Below are 27,992 nucleotides of genomic sequence, written 5' to 3' on the forward strand. Positions count from 1 at the left end.
GTGTAACAAGAGAAAAACCCTTTGAGGACAGTTTAAACAGTAAAAGTGTGATGCAAACCAGAAATACCTAAGTCTTAGTCTTAATAGAAGCTATGTTTTTTACACAGCATACAATAGACTGAGGAACAGCACAGTAACTATGAAACTATTACTCAAAATATTATTATTTTTTTTTATGGCTTTAGTAGGAATCAGTAGGCCATGATTGAAAAAACATTACAAATACAGGTATTTAAAAGGGATCAAATTGTGACAATTGTATGTGAGAGAGAAGTAATGCCAAAAAATCCTAGACACTAAAAATCTAAGTATACCTAGCTAAATATTACCAAATTTTATACACACGAGGTTATGTATATGGAAGATGGTAACAGAAATACTTAAGGAGAGTAATTCTAAATGTGAACTTACAAAGGGAATATGACAGTATAAAATTTTACATTAAATTTGGTACTTGATTACAGGAAAAAAACCCAAACTCAGATCAACCAAGGTCAATGAATGAAAAGGGAAAATATTCTGCTCTGAAAATACACAATTGTTCAGATCTGTAACCTATATTACTTTATGATTTTATATTGTATCTATTTCATTAGCTATATTCCAGCAAATTAAGTTTTCATTTTCAAAAGCTTTGCAGTGTTTTTTGATTTTGTGAGTTCCTTCAGAGTTCCTGCAGCAGCATTAAAATGTAACCTTTTCTCGCTACTGATCTAAAGAGAAGTTGGCCTAATTAATATTGGAAATTGATTATAATTGATGAACTACTTAACTTGACACTGGTGCTGATGTTGGCTCCAAAGATTTTCTCACAAACTGAACACAGAGCATGAATGATAGATAGGTTTTCCTAAGACATTTGTTCTGTTTTATTGTTTTCCTGTTGTGAACCACTGCACTTAAAATATGCAAGATGCCTAATGGAAGAACAACTTCACAGGCAAAGATACGACAGGACTGGGGAGCGAGTTGAGATGTACTCTGTAAGGATGTGGTGCATGTTCCCAGTATGAGAAACAATCTGGGGACACAACGCGATGATGGAGAGAAGAGGGCACCAAAGGAGAGATAAAGCAAGAGAACTTGCAAAAACTCAGACTCACTGAAGGCATTATTTGGAGGAACTTCAAAGCAATCTATGAGACTCTGAAGACACCACCATCTGCCACATACTTCTAAAGATCTGAGCTCTCAAGGGGCCACTTCCTGCAAGACATGCACATCTTCACAGAAGAGATTAGAGATACATCATGAACTATTTCATCCTGACCATTTATCATGATAAACTTGCCAAGTGCATTAAATTTGCATAAAAGGATGTGGTCGCCTTTAATAAGCTACCTATTTCTTGATTTCTCGGTGACAAAAAATGAATTGAAACACATTTAGTAAGAGTGCTGCAACTAATCATTGAGCGAACAGTCTTTCACAGAATTACCACACTACGATCTAGCTCCAAGATTTTGTAAATGTCCTTTTTCATTCATAGCATAAGTTTAGGTTGTCAGCTATTACAATACTGTGCATTTCTCTAAATGAACGAGAAATGCCAAATTAAACTTAAACCAAATATATATATATATCTATCTATCTTACAGTGTCATTTAAAAGGAAAAATCCACAGCATTGATCTTTTGAATGATAATCAAAATGGTGGAATAATCTGTATTTGTTGCAGTTCCCTGTATCAGCAATGGAGGTTCTAGGTGAAACTTTGACTAATTTCACTTTTCTTTAAGTTTTTATGCTGACATGTCTAACGTTTTCATGTGTAGGTTGTGACAACACCCAAAGGGAAATCCTGAAGGATATTCAAATCTTTGTAATCTAGTGAACATTTGTTGATAAATAATATATTAGCTTTTCGCTAAGTTATTACTTCAGTATAGTTTTTTTTAAGATACATCCTAGGCAAGTTTTAAATGTAGCTTTATCAAGGTAATAGAAGTTAACTAAGTAAATCGTCCTCACTACAGGATATTATCCAATCTTGAACTTTCACATCAGGTCACAACAAATTTCAAAATGTCCTTTTAAAGACACGGTATGCTGCATCAGCAAATCCTTCTGCTTTTACTGTTCCCTTTGGATTAATACTGTATATAAAAATGGTATTCAAACATTCATTCTGTTCATGGTCAGACTGGTATATTTGCTGGCAAGTCACTTCTGAAAACATTTCACTTCCTAAAGCTAACCTTCAACATTTACTTTATTATTCTCCTATTTCCCTGAATCCAAAAATGTGGAAAATTCTGTTAAAATTCATGATGGGAAGCATACCTTGAATGCACCAATTATCTGCAAGTGTGCATCCCTTTTTCCTTCCTCTGCCCCCAAAACAACATGGTTTCCAGTTAATTCTTTCCAGATACTGTGTTCAGAGTCTCCAGTAAAATCAGCAAGCCATAGACAATATCCCAATTATATTTTACAAGAGGGTTTCTGTGGGATGGAAGGGACTCTGCCTCAGCTGAAGGACTGCTACCTGGTAATGAGCTCCTCTTTCCACCAGCCACTATAAATAGGATTTACAATCTTCTTCCAAAATGCCTGTAATATTCTTAGGTTAATATACGAGATCTCACCCCCTCTAGTGACTGGTCCCAGTGAGAATAGGATACAGTTACTTACTGATCGTTAACACAAGCCATTCCTTCAGCTTTTGCTTTTGATGCCGAGGATCCCAGGCACCGTGCACCGCCGACACAGGTACCTGCGCGCCCGCAGCACTGCCATACTGCCTGCTCCCGTGGCGGGAGCCCCGCCGGGCCTTCTCCTTCCCCAGGGGCCACCCGCCACTACTCGATTAATGAGACCAGCCTACACAGTTCTTCAGTTTAGAAATTAAATGTGTTGGCTGACAGAGGAGCAAGGCAGAGAGGTGCATTCACAAAGCAACTACAGGAGCCCGCGGTCTGGAAAACGTAGGCCCCAACACAACAGTTGTGGGGTTCAGACGTGGCCTGTCCCTTCCAGGTGCGGGGCTGCCCTGCGGAAAACCTGACAGCTCCAGCTCAGGCCTTTCCTTAACCAGCCTCCAAAAAAGCCCAGTAGCAGCACTGCCTGTTGCCCAAATGTCTGTCTTTAACAATATATTTACAATCTGCCTGGTACTGTGGTGACAGAGCACCTCAGAGGCTCTAATCCCCTCGCCCCGTGCCCTGCTCTCCCCGCAGGCCCAGAGGAACACAGGGAAGCTGAAGAGAATTAGCAGAGTTTGTGGAAACTCAGCCAACTCCTGATGAGGCCTGGGCTACCGGCCTGACAGCCTCCTTCTCCCTCCAAAAATATTACATGATTACACAAGCACGCAATGTCCTTTGAGGAGGGTGCAAGTAGGGCATTATTTGAAAGTGTGGTAGTGAGAAAATTTCGGGCCATCACTTTCACTGAAGACTCCAACAAGGTTGCACCTCAAAGGCACAGTGTAGAGAAAGCACATAAATGCAAAGGCGAAGCATTTTCTGCCATAAGCCACAGGAGAATTGCAGAGTCTCTTATCTTTGGGAAGAACCTGACAAAGTCTTTCTATCACCACAATAAATAAATAAACCAACGTCCAGCAGTTGTCACCTTCCTTGCGATTCCCTCCCCTACAGTTACATCATGGGGTCCCTGCTTTCTAGCCGAAATCGCTTTGCCATGCAACTGTTTGTGTGGTGAGCTTTCTTTAACGGATTCATGTTCAAAGCATAAAAGGCAAGCAGCAATACACATTTCAATATTTAAAAGCATAAATAAAAATCTTAATAGATCCCAGATGTTTCATTTCCTCCAGCCCTTGCCAGTGATTGAGTTGGTGCTGATGTAGATGATTTTTTAAGATCAGTGGTCAGTTTGATGCTGAAAAAGGTTTAGGTGTCTGGGAATTCCAAATGCAATTCCTAGAAATAAAGAAATCATTAAGTAGATGCAAGAGAAACAGCTATGATTGCAAGTGGCTGTTATTTTGTAAACTTATTTTACAGCCTGAAAAGCACCCACAGGTTTTAAATGCAACTGAGTGTGAAACAGACAGTAACATTTTGTCAACATATATAAAACCTTGTGGACATAATTGTTTCAATCTCATTTTCTTAGCAAAAGAACTCCAAAGGTACATACAAATAAAAGCATGGGTTCCTTCAGCTTGTTAAGGTAGATACATGGTGCTGGTGCTGTCGAAGCTGGTGAAGAATTTGTTATTTAGATTTGCTCACTGCATCCATTTTTCACTTATTAAAGCAGCAAGTGATCATTTACTATACCAAACAAATAAAGCACTATACAGAAAGCACATCTACAAAAAAAAAAAAAAAAAAACAAAAAAAACAAAAAAAAAACCAAAACAAAAACAAAAAAGAAACCTGCTGGGCCCAGTAACTCAGGCCATGCTGCCAAGCACACAAGTTTGCAACTGTAATGAGCGGCTCAATTCTTTCTCTCTGATTTTTACTGGGAGAAGTCCTCAGTCTCCTAAATGAAAGCAACTGGGGAGTGGGGGTTGGAAGCCCATACCTAGCTTGCACAGACCCATGATGTGTGCACTTGACGTCATAAAAATGCTGTAAGTCTGCCAGGCCAGCAGCCACAAACCCCACATGCTGCCAATTGCGGGCTGAACAGACACTAAAAGACTATGAATTTCATTTAGTTGCCTCCTTTCCCCTTCCTAGTAAAGCAGTAGAGGCTAGCAGCTGCTGGAGAAAAACGTTGAAAAATATTATCTGTGAATGTCCAGGCTTTGGTTTTTGATTGGTACTAAAACCAAACAAATGAAGAATAAACCTAATAACAAATCTTGCAAATTTTGTTATTTATTAACACAGCCAATACTGTAGGCTTCTGAGTCCACTTTCAAGGAGCATGTGGATAAGCTCAGCTAAATTATGTGCTTCATACAGCCTGCCAGATCGACCTACTATTCTGCTAATTTATGGGCCATACATCTCTCTCCAGCTAAATTTCTGATTGAGAAAAACTTTACCCTCTTTCTGTTATTTGTTTCGCTACACAATATTCCTTAAGAGTGCTGCTTGTTCTTAACCATGTTTTTTGTGAAATGGTAAATGCAAACATAATCTAAGCCCCTGAACACGCAGTTTTATCACATAGCCAACTATGGACAACACATAAAAGCTGAATATGCCCTTCTAGTTCTTTTAAGGTGCCTCAAAGCCATCTGTAAGAACTAAGTCACCTAAAATTGCTAAACTCATTAGAATAAGTTCCACAAAAAAAATTTTTGCTGTAGCAGCTTCTGCACCTTCTTTTAGCACCTCCATGTATACAGGGCCAAAGGCTCATTTCATTGACATAAACAGGAAAGCTTTGAATGGGATGAGGAGCTGCAGCTACAAGATCAGGCTGAAACAAACCTAGGAAGCTTGTGATCGATTTTTTTATTTTAATTTTTTTTCTTTAAATCACAACAGCACCCTTGGCCCAGAAACTGTTATTTGTAATTGTGCATCTGTGTGCCATCAATCTCTAAGGAAGGGAAAGGCTGCTAGGCTGAGCTCTCAATTTATGTTTCTCAGTTGACTCTTATAATCACACTCAGTGTTCTCAAGCTTAGTGCAGCTATTCTGGTATCAAAATTTGCACGCTAGGTGGGTTTATCCAAGTTCCCATGGTCCAAGTTTCATATACTTCCTAATAATAATCTTGAAAAATATATAGGTAATTGTGTTTCTAAAAAGCCACTTCAAGAAAAATTGGGAGAGTTCTTTCAACAGAAAAAAATATTTTAATGAAGTAGCTTGTACACACCTAGAAAAATGGTGAGAAAAATACTATTGGAAAAATCTACCCTTTTTTGATGTTGTCGTTAGATGTGGCATTAAGCAAAGCTAAGGGGATTCTGGGGTCCACAGATGATGAAAGGTCCCAAAACAGCATAAGCAAGGAACAGGATCAAGGATCCCTTAGCCCTGCAGATACTGCAATCCAGATGAGGCATTAATATTCATATTCTAGAGTGCAATTAGAAAGAAGGCTCTAGCTCCTGTGCAGGGGTGGGCCTAACCCGGCGGAGGTGCAGTGAACTGCTTCACTTCCTCAGTGAAATTCAGTCCGTCTAATTGATAGTGCAGAAGGCGGTAGCGTACTGAAATAGCGCAGAGATTATTTCAGTAGTTTTACCCATTTATGCTCTCCTGCTCCTGACCAATGTATAACCCCACAGAGGACTCCACTCTTTCCAACTTCAGTCTCAGGAACGATTTAAGTTTCTATAATATGGTAATCATTAAGATACTGCTATTAGATCACCATTCAGAAATGTATCAAGACTGAGACTACCTTCATTTGTGTAACACCAAACGTGGTTTAGTTTTGCTTAAGGTAACCCAGTTCCTTTCAAAATGACAATTTAAACAGTGCCTTTCCCTCAGAACCAGGATAAAATATTTATAATACCTCATTCATTTGCAGGCAAATACAGGTAATGTCTGTTAAAAAGCAAAATCCATTTGACTGGGTAGTTGTGGTACTGTATGCAGTTTCCATAAGGCAACAGATGTGGGGACAAGGGAGGGGCGGAGTTGATTTTTTCTTTTTAATATTCACAGTGGGTTTGTTCTCACTGGCTAATTAAATCAGTAGAGTGCAAACAATAAAAGAAAAAAATAAGTGTTGCCTTTCTTCCCTAGAACAACCTCTCTGGTTCATGTCTACTTATTTACTACAACAATTTATTTATTACAAGACTTTGCAATATTTCCTCCCAAAAGGGTCATGAAATAAGATACATATGCCACAGCACCCATTCCCGTCAAGAAGAATATGCTTTTCCTGTGGAATTTAAGATAAGATGGTCTTTCCACTGTTAAGAAAAAATGGACTTGGAATGAGCTTCTTTGATTGACATGGAGCTACTGAAGAATCACACTAAAAAAGTAATAGATTTAATAACAATATCAGGTATACAAATCAACTGGCAGAATGCTGCCCCAAAATGTATTTGTACCTGCTTGGCAAAGTCAGTAGGTTTGCACGGGCGCGCTGAATTATTTGAGAAGTAACAAAATGCATTAACAACATCCAACAGTCATCTTCCAAGAACCTAGGCTATTATGGTATTTTCTAGTCAGATAATTCTTTGTAGTGCACAAATACATGTAATTTCAATTAAAACATTTTAATTTGTGAAATCAAAATGAATGTGGTATACTTAGATTTGGTTTTGAAAGTATTTTAAACACTATCTACTTTTTTGCATTTAGTTAGTCATGATACATAGCACAATGTTAAAACCAGGCTGTGGATACAGACCAGAACCCCACTGTGTTAGCACTGTATAAGAACAAAGAAGGTGGTTCCAGCCCTGGGAATCTTGTAATAAATACAATGGTACACATCATGAAGGTAGGGCTGTCTATCGGCATCAGTAGCCAATAAAGCTCAGCGAAGGATCAAAATACCTATGCATCAAATAAGGTAGATTGCATACCCTGAGCCCTGTGTTGCTACTGCTTCCCGCACCAGCAAGTTAAATGCAAATTTGGGCATGTATGTCTACATGTTATATTTAAGTGACAGCATTGTTGGATGTACCTGAAGATAAGGGGCAACAGAGGGATGCAGCCTCCTTGCATCGTAAGGGAGTGTACTCAGCACTGTCGGTATTTGGCAACAGAAGGCAACTATTTCAGCCCAGCTGTTGCCAAATTTTTGAAAGCATCAGAGCCAAGGAAAGTGTTAGGGGATGTAATCCATGAGTTTACAGGAAACTACTCTCAGATCCTCAGGATCATCATGGAAGGAAACATGGACATGATTGGTTTAAGATGTAACAAGTGACAAGAGACTAGTGTCAGGTACTGTGAGGTCCTGGGTCTTTACAGGTGCAGAGTTCCTTCTCAGCTCCATGTATTACTGGCCCAATTTTCAGTTTATTGAGGATTTCTCTGCAAAATACGGCTTCATTGTAGTTAATGAATTATCCACAACAGAAACACTGATCTATTTAACCCCAAAGTCAGGGTTTTACTGAGTTGCGTATCCACTACCAAATGCTTACTATATCTTAGTTACTTTTAAACTCTGCTACTGTCTGATCATGCTCAGCACCAAGAAGTACCTTACTCCCTTCAAGTGTTCTTTTGGTTAACCAAATTAATGTTTGCAAACAAATAAAATATTTACTCTGTACTGAAGCCAAAAGAGTGTTTCTTTATGTAATCTGAACGATGAGCAAACACCAGAGCACTGGAGATAACAGCTGATTCACATCACAGCAGCAGGTCAGACTTAGGAAACGATGCCCCATCTTATGACACTTCACAGTAAAATACGCACTACGAGGACTTTGAACTGAAATAAGCCCACTACTGCTTAATTTAACTGTATCGCAAAATGTAGTAAAGTAACCCAGCAAAGAGCTTTCTGTTGATAGTTGTATGAGAGGGCATTTATCAATACCCATTAACCTCTGGCTTTTACCTGTTGGTTTTCTAACAGATGCTTGTGTTGCTTCATAAGCCACAAGGTGTCACAGTGGCTCAACTGGTAGGATTCTTGTCAGTCTAGACACGCAGGTTGTGGCTTCAGGTTACATACCAGTGGTAACACCGCTCTGTACGAGGAAGTCTGTGGTACGCTGTGTATTTAGAAGTGCAGCCCTTTGGATGAAACAATCAGTCAAGGTGTAACTCAGTTGCTTCAGGATGCTCTTGATGTGGGTGTTAAATAATCTCACAGCACCGTCAGAGAAGAGATGTACTTGGTGCACTGGCATCTTGACCGATCTTTTTACTTTGCATTATTAACCCTGACAAGAGTGTTAAGAGGACCTGAAAAGAGCTGAGCTCATCATTCACATCAAATAATAAATTCTATGAATTCCACTTCTTCTACCGAGAGTTGCTAGGAATTAATACCAGTTTATTTTAATGCATTAATTATTCAAATCTAAGACAAATTTTTGCCTGTTTTTCATAACAAGCAGTGTGCTGTAAGCATATATTACTCTGCTAAGACTATACGCTGTGACTGGTCATGTATCCTGTCTTACTGTTTCACATCCTTGACTGGATGAGCACAGATGGAGCTAGAGCTTAAAATGCCAGGAAGATTTGAATTTTTTCACCAATTCTTTCTTATTACATTTTTGTAAAGTAACTGCATGGTAAGCAGCATCCTGTCCCATGGAAAAAATAGGTACATACATCATATTTACTGGCCTGTAGTTTTCCCATTACCGCCAGTCACTGCTGTTAATTTGCTTTACATTCACACACCAGTCAGTCCGCACTGCAAAGCAATCAAAGATTTTTCTCTGGTGCATTTAATTTCTAAGTATCATGGGTCTATCTGAGAGGTTTCAGAAACTCAAAACAGGAAACGCCACCTCTCAGCTTATCTCATATAGAATAAGCAACTTCTTTCGAGAATGCTTCACAAATTGAAATTTACATTCTGCAATTATTTGTAAGAATAAAACTCAATTGATCAAAAATTCACAGAAATACATAAAGAGCACAAGCATAGCCAAAGCAAATTCACTGTTAAACTCAAGTGAATAGTCACGGAAATTTTGCATGTAGTATTTGTTGCACTCAAGTAATGAACCTTTACCCAGTGTGTTGGCTTTTCATGTCCCATTATTCATGCCAACACATTCATTAAAACGGGCCTATGCTTTTTAACATAATCAGCATGTGCATAGGTGTGGCCTTCAAAGAGTTATTACCATAGTTTACAGGCATGCTGTTCGTAAATACAAGCAGAACTCCAGTCAGTGCAAAATGCCAAGCTTCCCACAAAACATATGGTAATTTTTGCTCTGTAAAATGGATAGATGCGCTATATAATGCATAATTGCATCACATTATATCTGAACTTCTAATTGCTTAAAATGATACTTCAAATCACATCAACAACATTATTACCTAATTACCCTAAGGGTCAACTGATACTCCAGTGATTAGGTCTAGGTAGAAGTAATAGAGGTATTGTATTGCCTTCATTCACTACAGCAAGTGGTACAGTTGCAAATGCACATACAGAATCTATATCCTGTCAATGCTTTTAACACCTTGGTATGGCAAAGAAGAAAGGTGGAGACATGCTGGCCAAATACCAAAAGGACTGAGGGTCCCTCCTGCAAGATGCTGAACAAGAAGAAGAATTTTCATTTGCTCTAAAGGAACTATTTCACAGCAGTTCCCTTTTCTTTCTAGTCACAATAACGTTACTGTGATGTGAAATGGAGTAACATGGGAACAGTTTTGGTATTTCAAGTGGATACAAGAACTATGGAAGACAGTGACACTCATCTGAAAAGGCAAGTTACTATCAGAATATGGGGGACAGAGTAAAACTGACAGTTACAGGCCTTCCTCCATTGCCGCATAACCGATGCATAAGACTTTTGTAAACTGCATGAAGAAGACATAGCATCCTAGGTGGGAGGCATTTCATATTCCTTTTTTCCAACTGTAGATACTAACCTGGTTGCAAACCTAGTGGCAAAGCAGGTTTCATGCATGCCTTGCCAATCACACCCTGGAGGATCTCTAGTTCAAAGAGGAGATGGTTAGCAATGTTGGTGCTGCTGACTGCCCTCCGGAGGGATTAAGTGTGCTGAGGGTGCTTCAGCTTAAACATACATAAGCATAATAAAACAAAAAAGTTTCACCCTATTTACTTTCTTGTTTCCTGAGCATTTTCCTCTCTCCATGTGACTCTGTATTTAAAGATTTAGAATATTTCTTTTTGTATAATGCGGTCATTAATATTTCAGAAATCTCTTTGTAACCTGCTCTAGGACAGATGGCAGCTCTTTCTCCGATAAAATCCTCTGCTAATGGCTGAGGCAAAACTATACAACTGGAACAAGAATCACAATAAGATAAATGCACAATGTACTGGAAGTCATAATTTTCTCAGTTTACTACTTCAGAAAATAACCTAATAAAAATGTAGTTAGAAAAAACAAATGTTTGAAAGTCCAGAAGAAAAGTAAAAATAGTCCACTGCGCCGGTGATGTAAGACTGCACATAATACTCAAACAGGGACAGTTCTTTTTTCCAGGTATTTAGTTTCTGAAGAATGAGCGCAGCGGACATACAATTAGGTCTATTCTTGGGTCTGGCTTAATCAGGGGTTTCCAAATATGATCACTTTTATACATACATAATGTTTCATTTGCCCTCCAAATGCCACAGAAGAGGTCATCCAACTAGCCCATGCAATTCTTCTGGATCATGAGGGATGTTCCAGACTGCAGCTACCAGTTGTGTAAAACGGATAGGATCTGAATCTGCCATACGTGAGTAATCTGGTGGCAAAACTATACCAGAGATTAGATTTTCCCCTTCCATTTTTAAACACACACACACATGTTACATGCAGATTTGAATGTTTCTACTCAGCTAACTAGGCTTGGCAAGGTGACTCTGTGGCTTCGAATCAGGAAAAATGGATATCAGAAAAATCGGATCACGTACTGCAGATCACACGCATAGATATTACACCAATGTTCTCATTTGTTACTTGCTTGAAAGGATGCAAAGACCAAACTAATTCATTTTCAGGTAACCTGGCAGGAGATTTTAAGTACATTTAGACACCTCCATAAAGCTATGGCTTTGCTGTGTCAGTTGTGAGTTTGTGACTCTGCCTTGGCCCAGTACCCGGATGTGAATATTGACAACAGAAAGACCTTAGGGAGAAGTTCTGGTTTGATACTTACATTTTGGCTGTAGTTCTCAGAGTTGTTCATACAGAAGAAGTCTGCAACGTTCAAGTCTCATGCTTCAAGCCTGCATAATGCAGGCAGGAGCACCACCCTGGCCAGGAGCTTCATCATGAGTATGTCTTCTTCACAACAGTGTATAAACAGCCAGGCAGTGCCAAGACAACTTAAGCCTCATGGAGAGGACAGCATCCTCCTGTAAAATTTATGGCCTTTGCAAAGACTCTTCACTACAAACACTCTTGAGTCCTGAAGAGATAGGCTTGGAGAGCTACCACGTCCTAGTTCACGTTCAGCTCTGCAAAGGTCTCATTTTTCCAGGTCGGTGATTTTTCACTAGTCCCGTAAGGCACGAAAGCACCAGAGTTGTCTCCAGAAGCATCAGCCGATCCCATACAGAGGTTTAGGTCTGCAGATGGCTCTAGTTGATCCCTAGTTATCTCGGGAGTACCAAGTGTACTATTCGACTTCAGTCAGTAACTTACAGGCTTTAGTTTGGAAGGGCATGGCTGTCCACCACAATGTAATAGAAATGGAACCAGTATTGTGACATAAATTGCTTTCTCTCTGAAATTCTAACAGCAACCAAACACAGGAAGAATGTACTGAGGAGAAGAAAGACACAAGCCTAGGGAGGCAATTTCAGCGAGAGGTTCAGGGAGGTTTCTTTCACTACTATTTTTGCCTAATAAATAAGACCACTGAGACCTGGCCAAAAGGCCCTGCCCTACCACACTTTTTTTGGAGACAAATCATCAGCCACTTTGGGGCAGCCTCATCCCTGCCAGTATCACTCCTCTGAGGCTTCAAGTAGCCCAGAAACAACTTTTGAAAAAGAGCACCCACCAAAAGTGAGGGTATATGCTGGCCTGTTTACACAGTACAGCACAGGAAAGAAAGCTCTTCTTGGGAAGGAAGCAACTGAACAAAGTATCGGCACAGTTGGAATGCCTGTTTACAGCAGATATGCAACTTCTGGCAAAAAGATACAAAAGAAATACCATTTGAAGTGAGGATTCCAGCTAAAAATACTGCAACGAGTTTAGCAATCTACCCATACCCTTTTTCTTTAAACAAAGAAAGTGTGTATACCAAACCCAAATTATTATTATTTTTTTTTTAATCTGATCTTGCGATCCTACTGCAGGCAAAACTCCAGCTTAAATAAGAGCACAGGACTGGGCCCTTGTTATGATCTCTATTTTGTTCCTTCTCACCATCCAGAGGCTTCTATTTCTGAGACTGGATCTGCATAGTTAATCTTGTTTACATCAGGGAAAGACTGAGTTTAAAGTTTAAGTGGATTTGTGGTTTAAAGAGTAAAGAATGAAAAAGAGAAAAGGAAGGGTTGAAAAGGTTCCTTTATAGAAAATGATCTAGTAAGTAAGCATCAGAGTGATTTTCAGATAAGATCCATTTTTACACTTTCACACCAACTCTCTCTCCCCCCTCACCAGCCCCTGCCCCCAAAAGCTCCCTGTTCCTTACACATGCAGTTTACATTCTAAATTATAACTTGGGGGGGTGGGGGTGGGGGTGGGGGTGGGGGTGGAGCGGAACAGCAAGACATCCCTGATTTGTAAGCTAAGGAAAGGAAGCAGCCTTTTTTTCCTCCCCCAGCCTCATAAGAATTGTTAGTTTGTAGCAATTTTAATTGAAAACAGCTGCAACTGAAATATTTAAAAGGGATGAAAAAACTATATGAAATAAAAGACAATCAGTAAAAAGAGCCTCGAATCCATTCTGAAGTCAGTGTCTGCCTAAAGGAGTTCAAGGGTTTTCTTTTAAAATTGACCTTTAGTTTCAGCAAAGCATAGTTTATAAGTACTCTGTTAACATACTTTACTTATGTTCCTACAGTTGCAAAGTATTAGTATATTTGTGGGTGAAAGAATATTTCCACACAAATACTTTGAGACAGAAGTTTATGTGTTTTCCCTTCAACAAAACAAACTCATTGGACAAACTCAGCCTTATGTATACAATATGAGAGATCTGTTTGCAATACTAAGTTGCTATGTGAACAAATGTGATGTCACAACATAGATTTTTGTGACTAATATATTAAAAATGCATCAGGAAGAAGAAAAGATTATTTCATCAGATAGAAATGTGAGGAAGTAAAATAAAAGACTTCCATTAAACTGCAGAAATTTTGGGTTGCTTTGATTTGCTTTAAATATTTAGTTGAATCTGGATGTCTGTGTAAGCTTCCGGTTCATTTAGTAGCTTTAAAATAATCGTAACATCCTCCTTTATTTTCCTTTTAATTTTCTTTATATTTTCTTCCATGATGAAATCTCTACTTTGTTAAATTCACCAGTTTAATAGGAGTTTAACATGATTTGATTAAGCTGATTGTCTTTAAAACAAACATGCAACTAATCATGTTCTCTGATCACCCTTAAAACTCTGCTGTCTTAGGCAAAAGAAAAGCTGTGTTTTGCGTATAATGGTGATGTAAAGCATAATCTCTAGGAGTGACAAACAGAGATACAGGTGAATTTATTATTATATAGCGATACAGAAAAGTTCTAACAATATAGGGGACTAAACAAACAACTGAACGGCTTGATACATTTCTTTGATTATTGACACTAAAACAATGTCTCAAACTTTAAACTGTCAGCAACATTAAGTGATCTATCCACAGCACACTGTAATGTTACCAAAACCCAATTATATACAAGATAATCACCTTTTGTTTTCTTTTAAGTGTGGACAATTTTGAATTATTAAAAATTAGAACAGGAAAGAATTTACAACATCAAAGAGGAAAATAGGCGCTTTTTTAAAAAACATTGAGCTTTATGAAAAACAGTGAAAATATTTAAGCTAATTTACCTACGTTGTATATTGCTACCTAGAACTTTAGAAACTGCTGATTATGCCACAACAGGATTGCTCTCTTGAAATGTTAAACTAACACAGATATAAAAATGTTAAGATAAACTGTGTTGGAGTGGATGGTAATGAAATCCTTAAAACCACACACAGAGCAAGGAAACAGCTGCATTTTGGTTAACCAGAAAGTTAATCAACTATGATAGAAGTAAATAAGATTTATCTTACTATCTGCCAGAGATTATTAAACATTTAAATATTCCTTTTACTTCTTTAAATCAGGATTGTTGATGCATCGCAAAATGGCACGAGATGCTCCCAAAGTATTATTAAGAAAGTGCGTATTAATTTCCATTTAGAAAAATGCATTACCAGATTAGACCTCTTTGAACAACTTTTAAGGAAGGTAAGGTGTTCCTGTACACTAGTTAGTTTCTCAGACCCCCTGATTTACTGTAGATCACATAAGAATTGGCTAGGTGGTGGACTTTTGCCAGTACTTACATCATAAAACCACCCCCCGCCTGGGTGTGATTGGAATTCTTCGCCTAAGACTGACCTTGAATTTAAAAAGGCAGTTGTAGGTTCTGCCTAAGGAGCCTGTAAAGTTGTAAGAAGTTGGAAGAGCAAAGGTTTGCACATCTAGTACAGGCTAGAGTTGCTAATTCTTTACATTCATGACTACCATTTCTTCCTAAAGAAAATGACAACAACAAAGATAGCCATGCTGCATCTAAATGACCTTTCTTTATCACTCTGTACTTTGTCTGCTTAATACACTGAGCACATCCCTCACACCAACTATTATTCCCTTACACCCAGTGCTGACAGAAACCAGAGTGGAAGCAGTGGATTTCTCAGGGAAGGTGCCCAAGCGCAGAGCCACTTTGAGGATGCTTCTACCTCCCTCAACAAACCGTGGACCCTCCTGCTGGGAGAGCTGGAGGAGAAATGTCATTTACCGGTGGATTCCCTAATGGTGTCTCTACCAACCCATTGCTTTTTTTGAATCATTTCTCACCCACCTGCAAGCTCTGGGGAGCAGCTACAGGGATTCACTACAAAGGTGGGCTCTACAGATGGAGGGGAGAAAACAGATTGACATGACTCCTGTCATAGGCTCTCCATCCAACCCCTGTATGACTTGATTAAATTACATACATTTTGCTCTGCCTTGAAACTTCCACCACTGCAAGGGACAGCAGAGAATCTGAGTCTAAAGGATTGTTAAGAACATTTATATTTTGTAGGAAAACAGGAAAACACCATAGGCTTTCCAAGGATATATTTGGGATAAGAGATTTAGTTTTCCATTTTTTAACACATCCTCACTTGCCACTGGCTCTCTCCAGAAGTTGGGTCCAAGTGGAATCTGCCAGCTTGCTACCCCCAGTCTTTTGGAGAGTCTCTTTGTAATTCCTTTTCCCTTAAGCTGCTTTGCTTGTGCTCACCTACCCCCTGGGGCTCACAGAGCAAAAGCAGCCCCCTTCAGAGACCAGTGCCTACATTATTCCAAAGACTGCCTAAAGAGAAACGTTCATGCAGTAAGCTTGTATCACCCACATCACAAGCACATTCCTTCCATGACATACAGGGCTCCATCGATCTGGACTCAAAAAATTCAGAGCTAGTTATACATGCTCCAAAAGCCTTCAACTACCAACCAAAAACATGCTTGGAAGTGCATAAAATTAATGTGAAACTTCCACTCCCAGCCTGCCCCAGAAGCCAGCATGATCCTTTACAGGCTGTCCACACCTAGCCACTTGTAAGTGTCCCAGGAAAGTATTTTTTTATTATTATTAAGGAAGGTGTTTTAATTGGAGGACTGAATGAGATGGGCTGAAGCTACCTAGAAAACACATATCAACGACAAATACTTACAAGCACAGAGCTCAGAAATTAAAGAACAAGGAACCAGAATGCAAACAGTGAACAATCACAAGGGCAAAAGTATTTTTACTCTGAGCAAATAAAAGAAATGCTGGAGCCGAAGGCCTTCATTAACTAAGCACTGTCTGTCAAAGTAAAATGCTGCTGAAACCCATGGCAGCACTAGCAAGGAAGAGTAGGTTATCGCTTTTTGCCCACAACAGCCCATGCAAACATGCACAGCAAAAACTGCAATTAAACACGCTGAAGTCTAACTCGGCACACCTCAGCAATGCAGGACTGGGAAGTTGTTTCACAAGTGCCTCAAAAACTTTTCTAGTGTAACATTTGTAAAGGAGCTGCAATCAGAAACTGGTCAGTTACTAAAAGTGCCACTAAAGTAATATGTAAAAAGGCTAAATTAGCACTGACAGCTTTTCAGAACAGCTTGTATATAAAACCCTGAAGGAATCACTCAACGATACATATTTGTTCTTTTCCCTTGAAACAGTCTAGAAATTATTACATTAATATGTACAGGAATGTAAGGAACAGAGTTGCAAGACACTGACAAATAAACAGTAGCAAATAAACCTCCCAAGCCCACTCACTCTATCTGAACGGCAGTGCCCCTCCCCAGCCAACAACTTGGGGCAAAACTGACAAAGAGTTGCCATGATTTTGGGAGCGTAATGAGCTGCTTGGAGTTTTTAGCCAGCAGTAAGTCTATTTACCCATTACTCCAAAGCAACGTTTTAAGACTAGCAGTGGTAACAGTGTTAGAAGAGCAGTTACCCCGTAGCGGTTACCCAATCAGAAAGCAGGTCACATCTCGTTAGCTGTATCATATACATTAAACGTCACAGATTCTCCACGGCTTAGCTGACAATTCAGGCATGTGTGTTTTTTATTTTATGATAACCTCACATTCTCTTAAAGAATAACAATACAACAAACAGCTCCATCTGAGATCCTTTACAATGCTTCATGGCACGAATGTGGCAGGTCTTTGCCTTTACATAAAGCCATTCACTATAAAAGATTAATACTTTCTAAAAGTGTTTTCAGGGCACCACTAGTAAACTACTATGAAAAATTGCAGCACAAGAATGTGTGCTGCACAGACACAGACACATGGGCTGAAATGTAGCCTGATTCACTCCACACACTTTTCACTTCAACAGCCCAAAAAGTGTGCGTTATTTAACCACGTAAATAACCAGATGCAGCCTCCACTGTCTTCTGTCTTTAAGTGACAAAAGTATGTCCCCTTCCCATTCAGCATACTCTTTGTGGTGGCTGATCTGGATGTAGAAGCCAGGGTGTATAAACCACTAACAGATTATACAAAGCATAACCGACAGCCAATGTAGTTTACATTATTGGGTACTTTTGACAGCTATATGATAAAGTCGTGAACCGATCATCCCTCTCGCTAAAAGCAACTGCATTCTAAATGTAAACACGGATTTCTCTTGTTGGTCGTCCTGAACATGTGTTCTTTAAGTGCAGCCCAGGAATAAGTTTTTAGAACTCTGCTCCTGTTTTCTGCTACCATTCATTTTTAATTTTAACGAGTTTACAAAACAAAACCAGAGAAAGGTTCTTCTCTCCCCCTAAACCTGCAACATTTCTGAATTAATTTTGTGCAAAAGCTCAAGCAATACCTTGCAATATTGCAGCTGCAAATGCCAGTAGGACAGATCCTGAGCAAACAACACAGTAAGGCAAAGAAATTTCCTGAGACCAACATTACAATCAATCCTGAAGTGCTGTGCTGTAATTTCAAGATTTCAGCCTAAGCTGGTATCTCCTCAAAGAGTTGCTCTGCGTGGAAACATAATGAGGGATTACCCAATTAAACTACTAAATTAATTAGGGTTCGTGCCTGCATATACTGTACTGTCTAGTGGGACGCTTCAGCTGGAATTCGGGCTGAAACCTACCACGGTCCATGCACAGGAAAACAAGGCTGGGAGACTTACCTCCGTCCGCGACTGCAGCCTCTTGTTCATTTCATATATTCGGTACTCTGGTTGCACCATGTATGGTGTGTGTCTCCTATAAAATGGGCCAAAAGGAGAAGAATAGAAAGGGTCATGTGGTGTGCTGGACATCTTGCCTGCTTGCAGAGATTCAAGCTACACAGAGTATCATCAACATCCATACAGAGCACATGGGCTGTGTGTTCTTCACAGTACAAAGTAGCGGCGCGCACACACACACACCCATCCAGGCTGCACGCACTGGCTGGGAACTGCTGTGGGAGCCCTCTATAGCGGGAGCGGGGGGGGAGCGGCAGCGGGAGCGGGAGCGCACAGGCTGCACGGAGGGAGCGGGAGGCTGGATAGCTTCAGGCACCGCCGCTCGGGTTTAAAGCAGCAGTTTCTGGAGGGGTCATTTCCTGTCCGCGCTGCAGACTACTTCCAAAATATAATTCTCCGCGCCGCCTGACAGAGGGCTAAGGTTCGGCTTTAATTTCTCCCAGCCAGGACCCCTCAGGAACTGGCAGCACAAGGCTCCTTAGCATATAGGTGGTTTAAAAGCTGCCTGAGCCAATCACCCTCCGCGAGGAGCACGCTCGGGCGATGTCAGGGATGCGGTTACTACAAAACACATAAACACAGGCCACGGCAACCCCCGCCGCTTGCAGCCGGGGGTTCGCCCGCTCCCTGGCGGCTCCCTCAGCGCGGCTCTGCCCGCTCCCAGCGGCCGTGCCGGGCTACCGCCGCGTCGCCAGCGCTCGCCACCCCGGCGGGGGCCGCCCGGGGCCGCCCGGGCAGCTGCGCCAGCGGCGGGGTGGCCGGGCCGGGCAGCCCGCACAAAGGCGCAACCTCCGGGCGCCGCGCTCCACACAATGGAGCCGTCAAACGGCGGCAAGGGAAACCTCCCGGAAAAATGTAAAAACACAGAGAGCCGGGTGGGGGACCGAGACCCCCGCACAGCCGCTGGCGCCCCCCGGCCGGCGCGGGTTAGCAATAAACAAACGGCTCGCTTTGAAAGCAGCTCTCGGGCTCAAAGGTGGCGGCGGCTAGGTAGCGGGCTGGTCCCTGCCGGCGGGATGGTTGCGGTGCGGCAACCCAGCAGCGGTTAGAGCACGCTGCAAAGGATAGCTGACACGGTCAAATGGGGAGGGGGGTCCGAGGGAGGAGGGGAGGGCGAAGGGGAGGTGATCACCCGTTGGAGGTGAAGGATGAACTTTATCTGTTGAATCATACTTGCGGGAAAGTGCTGGGAGCGGGGATACCACGTGAACAGAAAGTCCTCAAAATACAGAGGAAACAAAATGGGCTCATCTGCCACATGGGAAAGTGCAAGGTCTGAGAGGGGAGCCTGCCAGCTACCTGTGCAAAAAGCCCTTGGAGCACAGGCTCTGTCTTCGTACACAGCTGTAAAGTATCAGGGCATTATTTACAGTACTGAATAAATGCAAAAACAACAATAAACAGCGCTGAATTAATCTCTCATGTAAATTCATTCAAGCAAATGGAACCACTCTAGAAACAGATTTAGTTAACTAATATGATTAAGAGAATAACAATCAGCTGCAGTCACAGCGGTTCCCGGCCAGGGCACTTTGCGGGAATGCTGCGGGATCGCCCATTTCACAGATGGGGAAATCAAGGCACGCGTCATTACATTTTCTAAATTTATGTAATAATCCCAGAAAATATTTGAGCACGATGTGGCTTTACCCACAGCCAAAAAATTAATTCAAATCCAACTGAATGAAGGAATATTTTAAGACAGATTTGAAAAACTCCAGTTTTCACTGGCATTTGCCTAAATCTGGAAAATCTGAGTTCCCTTTTCGGGATAAAATGTAGAGGTCCATCATTCCACTCTACTGACCGCCGATCCAGATCTCAATTTAACTTTGACATACCAGTCGCTGTGTAGCAAAACTGTTTCTGTATGAACAATGGTTTCCAAAAGAAGTGACGTACTGAGCTGTTTTATAGACTTCCCACAGCTTCTGTCATTAAACCCAGAGACAACAGATAATACCTGGGATATTTCATTTCTCTCTTTAAATGCTCTCCAGCTACGTAGCAATGCTATGCTGTCACTCCAGTACCATCACTGGAGGTGCTGAGTTTAATAAACAGCACGTACAACATTTGGCTCGACAGCGCTGCAATGACAGTGACACTGCGCTGCCAGAGTTCACTGGCCACACAAGAAGCCTGTGATATGGCTACACCTAGGAGAAAACTTCCCTGTGTCTGCCTTGTACTCTTCAACAGATCCCAGCAAGGCTACTGTGAAGCCTAAACCCAAAATGACCAGAAAAATTACAGTTACAGCACTAATACACAGAATTCTTATATCTGAAGTATCACCTACTTAAATAAATGTCAAAAAAGCAATCAACCCAACAAGTTATGGATTTTACTTTGTGAAGCAATTCCAAAGTAAAACATGTTTGCCCAAGAAGGGACGCACTGCTTTTTGTAACATAAATGGTGAAATTTTTGCATAGCTTGAAAACAATATCTACTTTAAGGACTTTTGACTAGGCTAAAAACCACTGTTTCAAGAAGCTAAACATGGCAGTAATATTAATATTTTTCATTTTGGCTGGCGTCAGGGGAAAGGCAGATGTTGCTTTAAAATAAAAAAAAGAAGACAAACCCAGAGTACTGAAAGTGAACGAGCAGTAGGGTTTGCTTTCATGATTGGGAACCCCAGACACTCCCCCCACACCCCATAGAAGAGCTGCTGTGTACAGGTCTAGCGCAGAGCAAAAATATGAAGTGATATTTTAATAATTCCCATTGATTAACTGGCAAATTATCGCATACCTACAGCCCACCGGCAAGAACCAAGTCCCAGGGTAGGAACCTGCTAATTACAGGCTCCAGCAGCACTTCCAGTTGCCTGTTATCATCTAGACCAGTGTGATGCACAGAACAGTAAAACAGAAGGCAGAATCAAAGGAAAATAAAGTTACAGGGATCCTGACAGTGTCATCTCGATTCCCACTTGGATCTGCTGCCTTTAAAGTTTCATGTGCTCTGCGGGAGTGGTGGTTAGGGGGTGTGCAGCCAGCCCCTCCTGCCTGGGCTGCTCCAAACCCCCCCCCCACTGGCATCAAGCTGCTACCCAAAGCGGCTCAGGGGTCAAAGACAAACATCTGGCCCAAGATTAAGGACAATCAATAAATTCCTTAATCTGGAAAGCGAGTTTAATGTGAGCAGAAGAAAATAAAGGTGGAGGAAAACAGGAATAAGAGACTAATTAGTCTTCCCAAATCTGAAAATGAGTATATTCCTGTGCCTGCGCATGCACAGCTACAAACAGACGAGAGAACAGCGTGTGCAGCGTTTGTAGGGGTGTATGCACACCCAAATACCGCCACACCTCAACACGGAGAGCCAGCACACCAGGGCAGAGAGGCACCGGGGCACGGGCCTGCAGTTCCTAACTGGGGAGGGGGACGTGGGCAAAAGCATGCTGTCAGACCCCACAGTGGAGACAGAGCCACGTTCCATGTCCCTCTGGCCAGGCACTAACCACACAGGCCCCCGACACCCCAAGGAGCCTCAAGACATGGTGCACTGAGCTGGCGGCTGCCTGGGTGCCCCATTGCCCTCTCCTGGGCAGAAACAGAAGGAGCCACATGAGCCAAGGACTCCACTCCGACAGCTCTGGAGGACAATTTCCCATCTTTTCAAGGAGAAGTGTGGATGTGGCGGAACAGAAGGTTGCAGGTCCTCTTCCTCTGCGCCCACCAGCATGAAACCTGCGGTGCCTGTGAATAATCAGGGTGCGCTATGATAGAAGAACCAAAAAACAACAGCAGAAACTTCCTTCAGGACACAAGCAAGGAGCGAGAAGGGATGAACCAGAGCAGTTTGTTCAGCTGTCTCTGCTGTTCATGCCGTCACATGCGGTCAGTGCTGCCTTCTTGTTATGTACAGGAGCCCCTGGCACAGGGGGTCCCATGCAGCCAGCACCGTGAGGGCACCCACACTGTCCACTGCCACACCACGCCAAGCCACACCACCAGGCAGCATTGACAGCGCTGCCAAAGGTGCCACACGCAAGCAAGGCGCAGTCCTCGCCTTGCCAAGCTGACAATCAAAGCAGCTCTGAAGGCTGCACTATTTTTAATAACCACTTAGTAATAACAATAATGCAGAAAAGAGATACAGCTGTAAATAGGTGTAATTGCTGTATTTATCCTTGGTATGCATTGACTGTTCAGTCTCTGTCAGTAATCAGGTTTACAAGAATACATTTAAGGTGGTTTGTAGCTGTTGAAAAGACAGGAAAGGAGAGGCTGATCTTAGTTAAAGATACACTGCAAATGAAGAGCTAACAACTAGAGGTACTTGAAATGAAATTTCTTGGGAATATTCAAATAAACAAGAATTTCTTGAAAAAAATAACAAAACTACCTTTCCAAACTGTCCTTTATTTATACAAAAGCCAGATAGCACTGAAGACTTTTGGTGGAGTAACCTTAGGTAAAAGAACAAAACTGTTTTTCTGTGGACGCTCATGAGAGACGAAAGGAAGTTTGGTTTTCCAAAGTTAGGATGCACAATGAAGAACCACCAGCAACACCCCATCATCTGTAGCATACACTCAATTGCTGAGCTCAAACACAGGACTTTGACAGGTTTCAGAACTGAATACTGCCATTAATTTCTACAGCTATAGAATAGAATGTACCAGATGCTTGCAATTTGTAAGAAATCGAGAAGCTGTAATTTGTTAACATTAAATATTAATACGTTGAAATAAAAAACATATTCCAGAAAACGCTGTCCTTTCACAGACAATTTGTGGACAGGAAACTAAATAAATCTGTTTAATCCATTGTTAAAAATATTTGCTGGGCTCAATATATGGCTCCAGGCTTTTTTCCATATAGGCTACTTTTTTTTTTTTTTTTTTTTTTTTGTCATGATAGTTGTCCTTTCCTGTCATTAATAAATAACATGATCATTTTTATCAGAAAGGTTTTTAAGGAATCCGTAAGTGGGCCCGCCAAAACTACTGTGTTTCAGAGTTCACAGTGCAGCAAGAAATGTTCACATCTTTTAAATTCTTCAGGGTTTTTGCAAACTCAAACCTACCTTGCATAAATTACATATAATGATAATTCGATACGTGTGACAATTCTAAGAATTCTCTTCACCTACTTAATGCTAGTAAATCAGTTACAGCTCCAGCACTCACCAATGATGCTAGAAGTACCTTTGAATAGATAAGAACACAAAAGGGATTTAAAATATTTTTTAGTTCTGCAGCGTACACAACATCTTTGCCCACAATGAAAATGGATATGAATTTTTGTCTTGGAACTTTATGAATGCTCAGTTGAGTGCGGTCTTTGAGCATCCTGCCCACCTCTGACCAAGCAGCCTGTCTGCCATACCCATACAGTCCATGCAGCACCTGCAGCGGAGCGAGCTGGGGAAGAAAATGAGACAAACCCAAAGTGGTGCAAATCATACCTTGGTGTTACAGTGATGGGCCCCCTAAACATACCAAGATACAGCAGACAAAGTGACTTATCTCTCTGATTGAGCTATGGGAAGCCAGTGTTCAGTGTGTTTTAAGTGTCCTCCCTTTGCGCCTAATGCAGAGGGGACACTGGTCTGTAGGACACTGCTCTCAGCTGCCGTCTGGCTCTTCAGCTCACAAGAGACTTATACTTGAGAGGCCTCCATCTATCCTTCATCACACCTGGGCACTGTAACTATTAACATACATCGTGACCATGCCAGAGAGGACTCTTCTCAGGGGCAATAGTGCAGTGAGGTGCTGGGAGGAGAGGATGAGGTCCCAAGTGTGAAATATTCAGCCCTCGACTGCCAGGGGAGCTTCCCTGGGCTGCAATAGCTTCAGGATACCGAAGGATACTGCCCATTAACAGAACCAGATCATCTTCCAGACCAGTAAATGACCAAAGAGATTTTATATAACTTGGTTTTGCTGAATCTCTGAGGACACCACAAAGGCTGCTTTCCAGAATCCAGCAGCTTCAAGAACCCTTCTGTTATGTTTTGTTCCATCTCCCCACTTGTTTCTGTGTTCACTCCATTTCTCCCATTTTCCTCATAGCATCTGTACCTGCCCGTAGCCTCTTTCAGAGTACAGAGTTTCTTTTCCATGAATCATTTCTAAATATCTAAATATCTGCCTTGGTAGTTTCTCATCCTATGTGTTTTTTCTCTTCCCCCACCACCCCCCTCCAACCCCTATATATGCTGCTGAAGTTTGGGGTGTATTATCACTGGAGGCTGACACTGGTAAGTGCTATTTGAAGCAACTGAGATTCTTCACCCGAAGTGCTCAACAAGTTTAGCTGAGTGCGTTTTCCCTGAAGAAAGCTTGAAGAGCTGATGCTGAGGATGGTGAATCCAGAGTAGTCGAGCAGGGAAAAGAAAGGGATGAAATTCCTGTAATTTGCCTATTGCAGCCATCTCCCAGCAGCTGAAGAAAAAAACAGCCTTCAGCAGCACAGAAGACAGTACTGCGGTTTATAGCATTGGCAGACTGCCAAAAAAATAAATCCAAAGTGGTGGGGGAGGCTACAAGAGCAGACTGTGGTCTGGGAGACTGACCCTCCAGTGAAAAATCAGAGAGGGAAGGACCTGAAGAGTCCGAGCCCCTTCCTGAAACAGTGTTTTCCCTCACAAACAAGCTAAATATGAATTAAATGCAGGTGGCACAGTCACTCAGCTCTAATGTGTTACGCAATGTGTTATTCAAAATTCCTTGTCTATCTCAGTTCAAACCAGGAATCGTTGTAACCACCCCTCAAGATAGTTAGAAAGAAGCAACGCCAGACTTCGACACAGTCTTTAAGCAGCCCTTCCTCCCTAACTTGCCCTCAGGGCTGTACGGCAGCACAGCCTGCCCGCGACAGACCACGAACTGCGCCTCAGAAAGGGGACAGGTCGATGTGTGAATATGGAAGAGAGATGCTCATGTAGGCTAGAGTTTCCCCCCAAAGTTCTAGTCCCTATCTGGAAAAGCTTAATATTCCTTCTACGTACCCAACTCCACCATCCAGACTTACCTGTTGGACACCTCACCCACTGCTCAACTTTCAGCATATTTCAATTAGTTGAAAGCTTACTTTTTAAAGGACTCAACTGGGAGCACTCAGCTTTGGAGGCATTTCAGTTGAGTGCTAATTAGCAACTAGCTGACTGTCAACTTTTCTTCTTCGAAGAGAGGGAAGGGTTGGTGATTCCCTTCTGAATTACCTGGCAATCAAATACATGTTGAAATTTATTCATTAACTTATAATAATCATCCTTAGCACTTCTTGGCAATTTTCATCTTCAAAGCACTTTATAAACATTCATAGAGACACTGTGGTGATTAGCGCTACCACAAAACTGTGCAACTTCCTGCATATGGGTCTCTCTCCCCATTTTACAGGTGGGGAAGGTAAGGGACTGATGAGTGACTGAGGAAGGCAGTGGCAGAAGTATAGTTATACCTCAGGAATTATGGCTTACAGATTTGCATTTGGACCCTGCACAGCACAGGCGTACGTACTAAGCAAAACAAGCGATGGACAGACAGGAGAACCGGCATGAAAGGGAATGCTGCATGGACAAATTCTGTGCCTGGTACCGAGGTGGGATTGATTTGACAGCAATTTGGCTCTTGTATTTAGGCCTTTATCGTATAACTGAGCCGAGCTCCCACCAAAGCCTTTACTTTTATTACTGGTTGCTTTGAACCAACAGTTACACCTTCCGACAAAACATGCAGTGCCACTCCGTTTTATTTATCCAATTATTTTAACACCAAGTCCCAAACAACAGTGGAAAGAAATGTGTGTTGGAAAATATGATTTCCTACACAGATTTTTCTAAATGCCTTTATTTCATGTTTCTTACTCATTCCCCATTCTTTATAAAGATTTGATCTTAAGCTTGAACCTTTGCACTTGCAAAACGCAAGCCAAAACTTGCCAGGAAATGAAAGCATGCTGAATATGATCCACTGAGATTCTGGATATCACTGTTGTAGGAACTCTCTACACCGTTGTAGACTGTACACTCAGTACATGAGAAATGCAATCAGTTACCTCTGTGCATATTTAGTAGACACAGTGCATTTTTTTAATTTGGTCTTTAAAAATTTAAGTATATGTTATTGATTTAAATTTTGTACTTTGAAATGTTACCATGCTCTGCAGTGCTTGAATTTTGCCAAGGCCTTGTACGGCTGCATAAATGTGACTGAAATAACCAGGAGTTTTGCTTGGAAAATCTGATTATGCTGCAAGAGCAAAATGTTCCAGCTCATGAGGGTGAAAGACTGGCTGTGCCTCTCCTTTTAGTGAATAATGATTTTGCACAGAAAAATAGAGTCTAAGCAAAATATATACTGAATAAATCTTTATCTCTTCTATGTCATAGATTCTGTTCCTTCTACATTTCATACCTTCCAGGCATGATACTCAGCGATGTATATCCAAACAGCGACCAAAAAAGTGACCATGTATCGAATTCAGTATTAAAACACACCAGACGCATTTAAAAGCATGTCCAACAAGAATATATTGCAAAAAGCATGGAAAGATGCTGACATCTCCAGAGAAGCAGCAGATGTGAGCTCCCTCTGACTTATAACTCAGCCCACATCTGGAGCTGCTGCCTCTCACCGAGACAGGACACCACCAACCAGCTACTCCATGGCAGCAGCTGCATTTCCCAGCTTCTGCTCTCATCACTCGCTTTGATTTTTAATTCTAAGAGTGCATTCTGCTCTCTGCTGCCTGTTGTCTTCCCAGCATCATCCCATTGCACAGATTCTTCAGCCATGCATACTCATTTATACTGGTGTAAAACTGCGGTTGTAACACCACAATGTTTTGTGTCTGAAGTACAACAGCTTGTGGAATTTTACGTACAGTTGTCCATACCTCTTGGCGTGTTAAGTTTGAAGGTTATTGATTAGAAAGCTTTGTTTCTAATTAGAGAAAAAGAAAAAACCTCCAGAATACTGTATTTCTGCCTGACACTGTACCTAGAGAACTGGCACAACACGTTGTCTGTAGCAAGCCTTCTTCAGTGCAAGCATCCTAATAAATACTGCCTTGATTTCAACATCTGGTTCATATTAAATAAAACTACAATGTGAATCCAATAAAGATAGACATTTTGGAGGGAACATGAAAGACTTTAAATTAACCAGCAAGACATTTGTGTTAATCTGAAAAAGCAAAAATCAAGTAAAATTACCACAGGACCTGCAGTCAAACTTACCTGTGTCTTAGCTAGGAAGAGTTGCACTACAATGCCAATTGTTTCAAAACCACCTCATCCTTAACATGATATGAAATTTCTGACTGAGTTCAGACATTGCGATTCTAACTCACAACGTTCTAGGTTTTTGCATTTTTAAACTTAAAATCTTAAGATTTGGAAGGAAGGATAAATGAAAGTGTGTGGAAGGGCCATTTAGCCAGCTAAAGAGTTATGAACATAATAAGGACAATTACAGTGCTGTTTTATGTTAACAGCATGAGCACTGAAATTTTTCATAAGTATTCACACAACCTTTGTATTTTATGTATATACATACCTTATAATCACACTCTAGTTAGTA

General features: G+C 41.3%; 1 protein-coding gene across 10 annotated transcripts in view; it reads right to left on the reverse strand.

Moving 5' to 3' along the window:
- LDB2 (LIM domain binding 2) overlaps positions 1–27,992 on the reverse strand; it is a 251,766-nt gene that overhangs the window by 201,894 nt on the left and 21,880 nt on the right. For 6 of the 10 annotated variants that reach the window (XM_080405213.1, XM_080405214.1, XM_080405209.1 and 3 more), the window contains exon 2: positions 18,386–18,461. In XM_080405213.1, coding sequence (XP_080261339.1) covers positions 18,386–18,461 — 76 coding nt within the window. Of the gene's footprint in view, positions 1–18,385; positions 21,780–27,992 lie in introns of those variants that run through there. The other 4 variants (XM_080405218.1, XM_080405216.1, XM_080405215.1 and 1 more) reach the window with 4 other exon arrangements.

This window comes from Falco punctatus, assembly GCF_963210335.1.
Source record: "Falco punctatus genome assembly, chromosome: 1".
Taxonomy (NCBI): Eukaryota; Metazoa; Chordata; class Aves; order Falconiformes; family Falconidae; genus Falco; species Falco punctatus.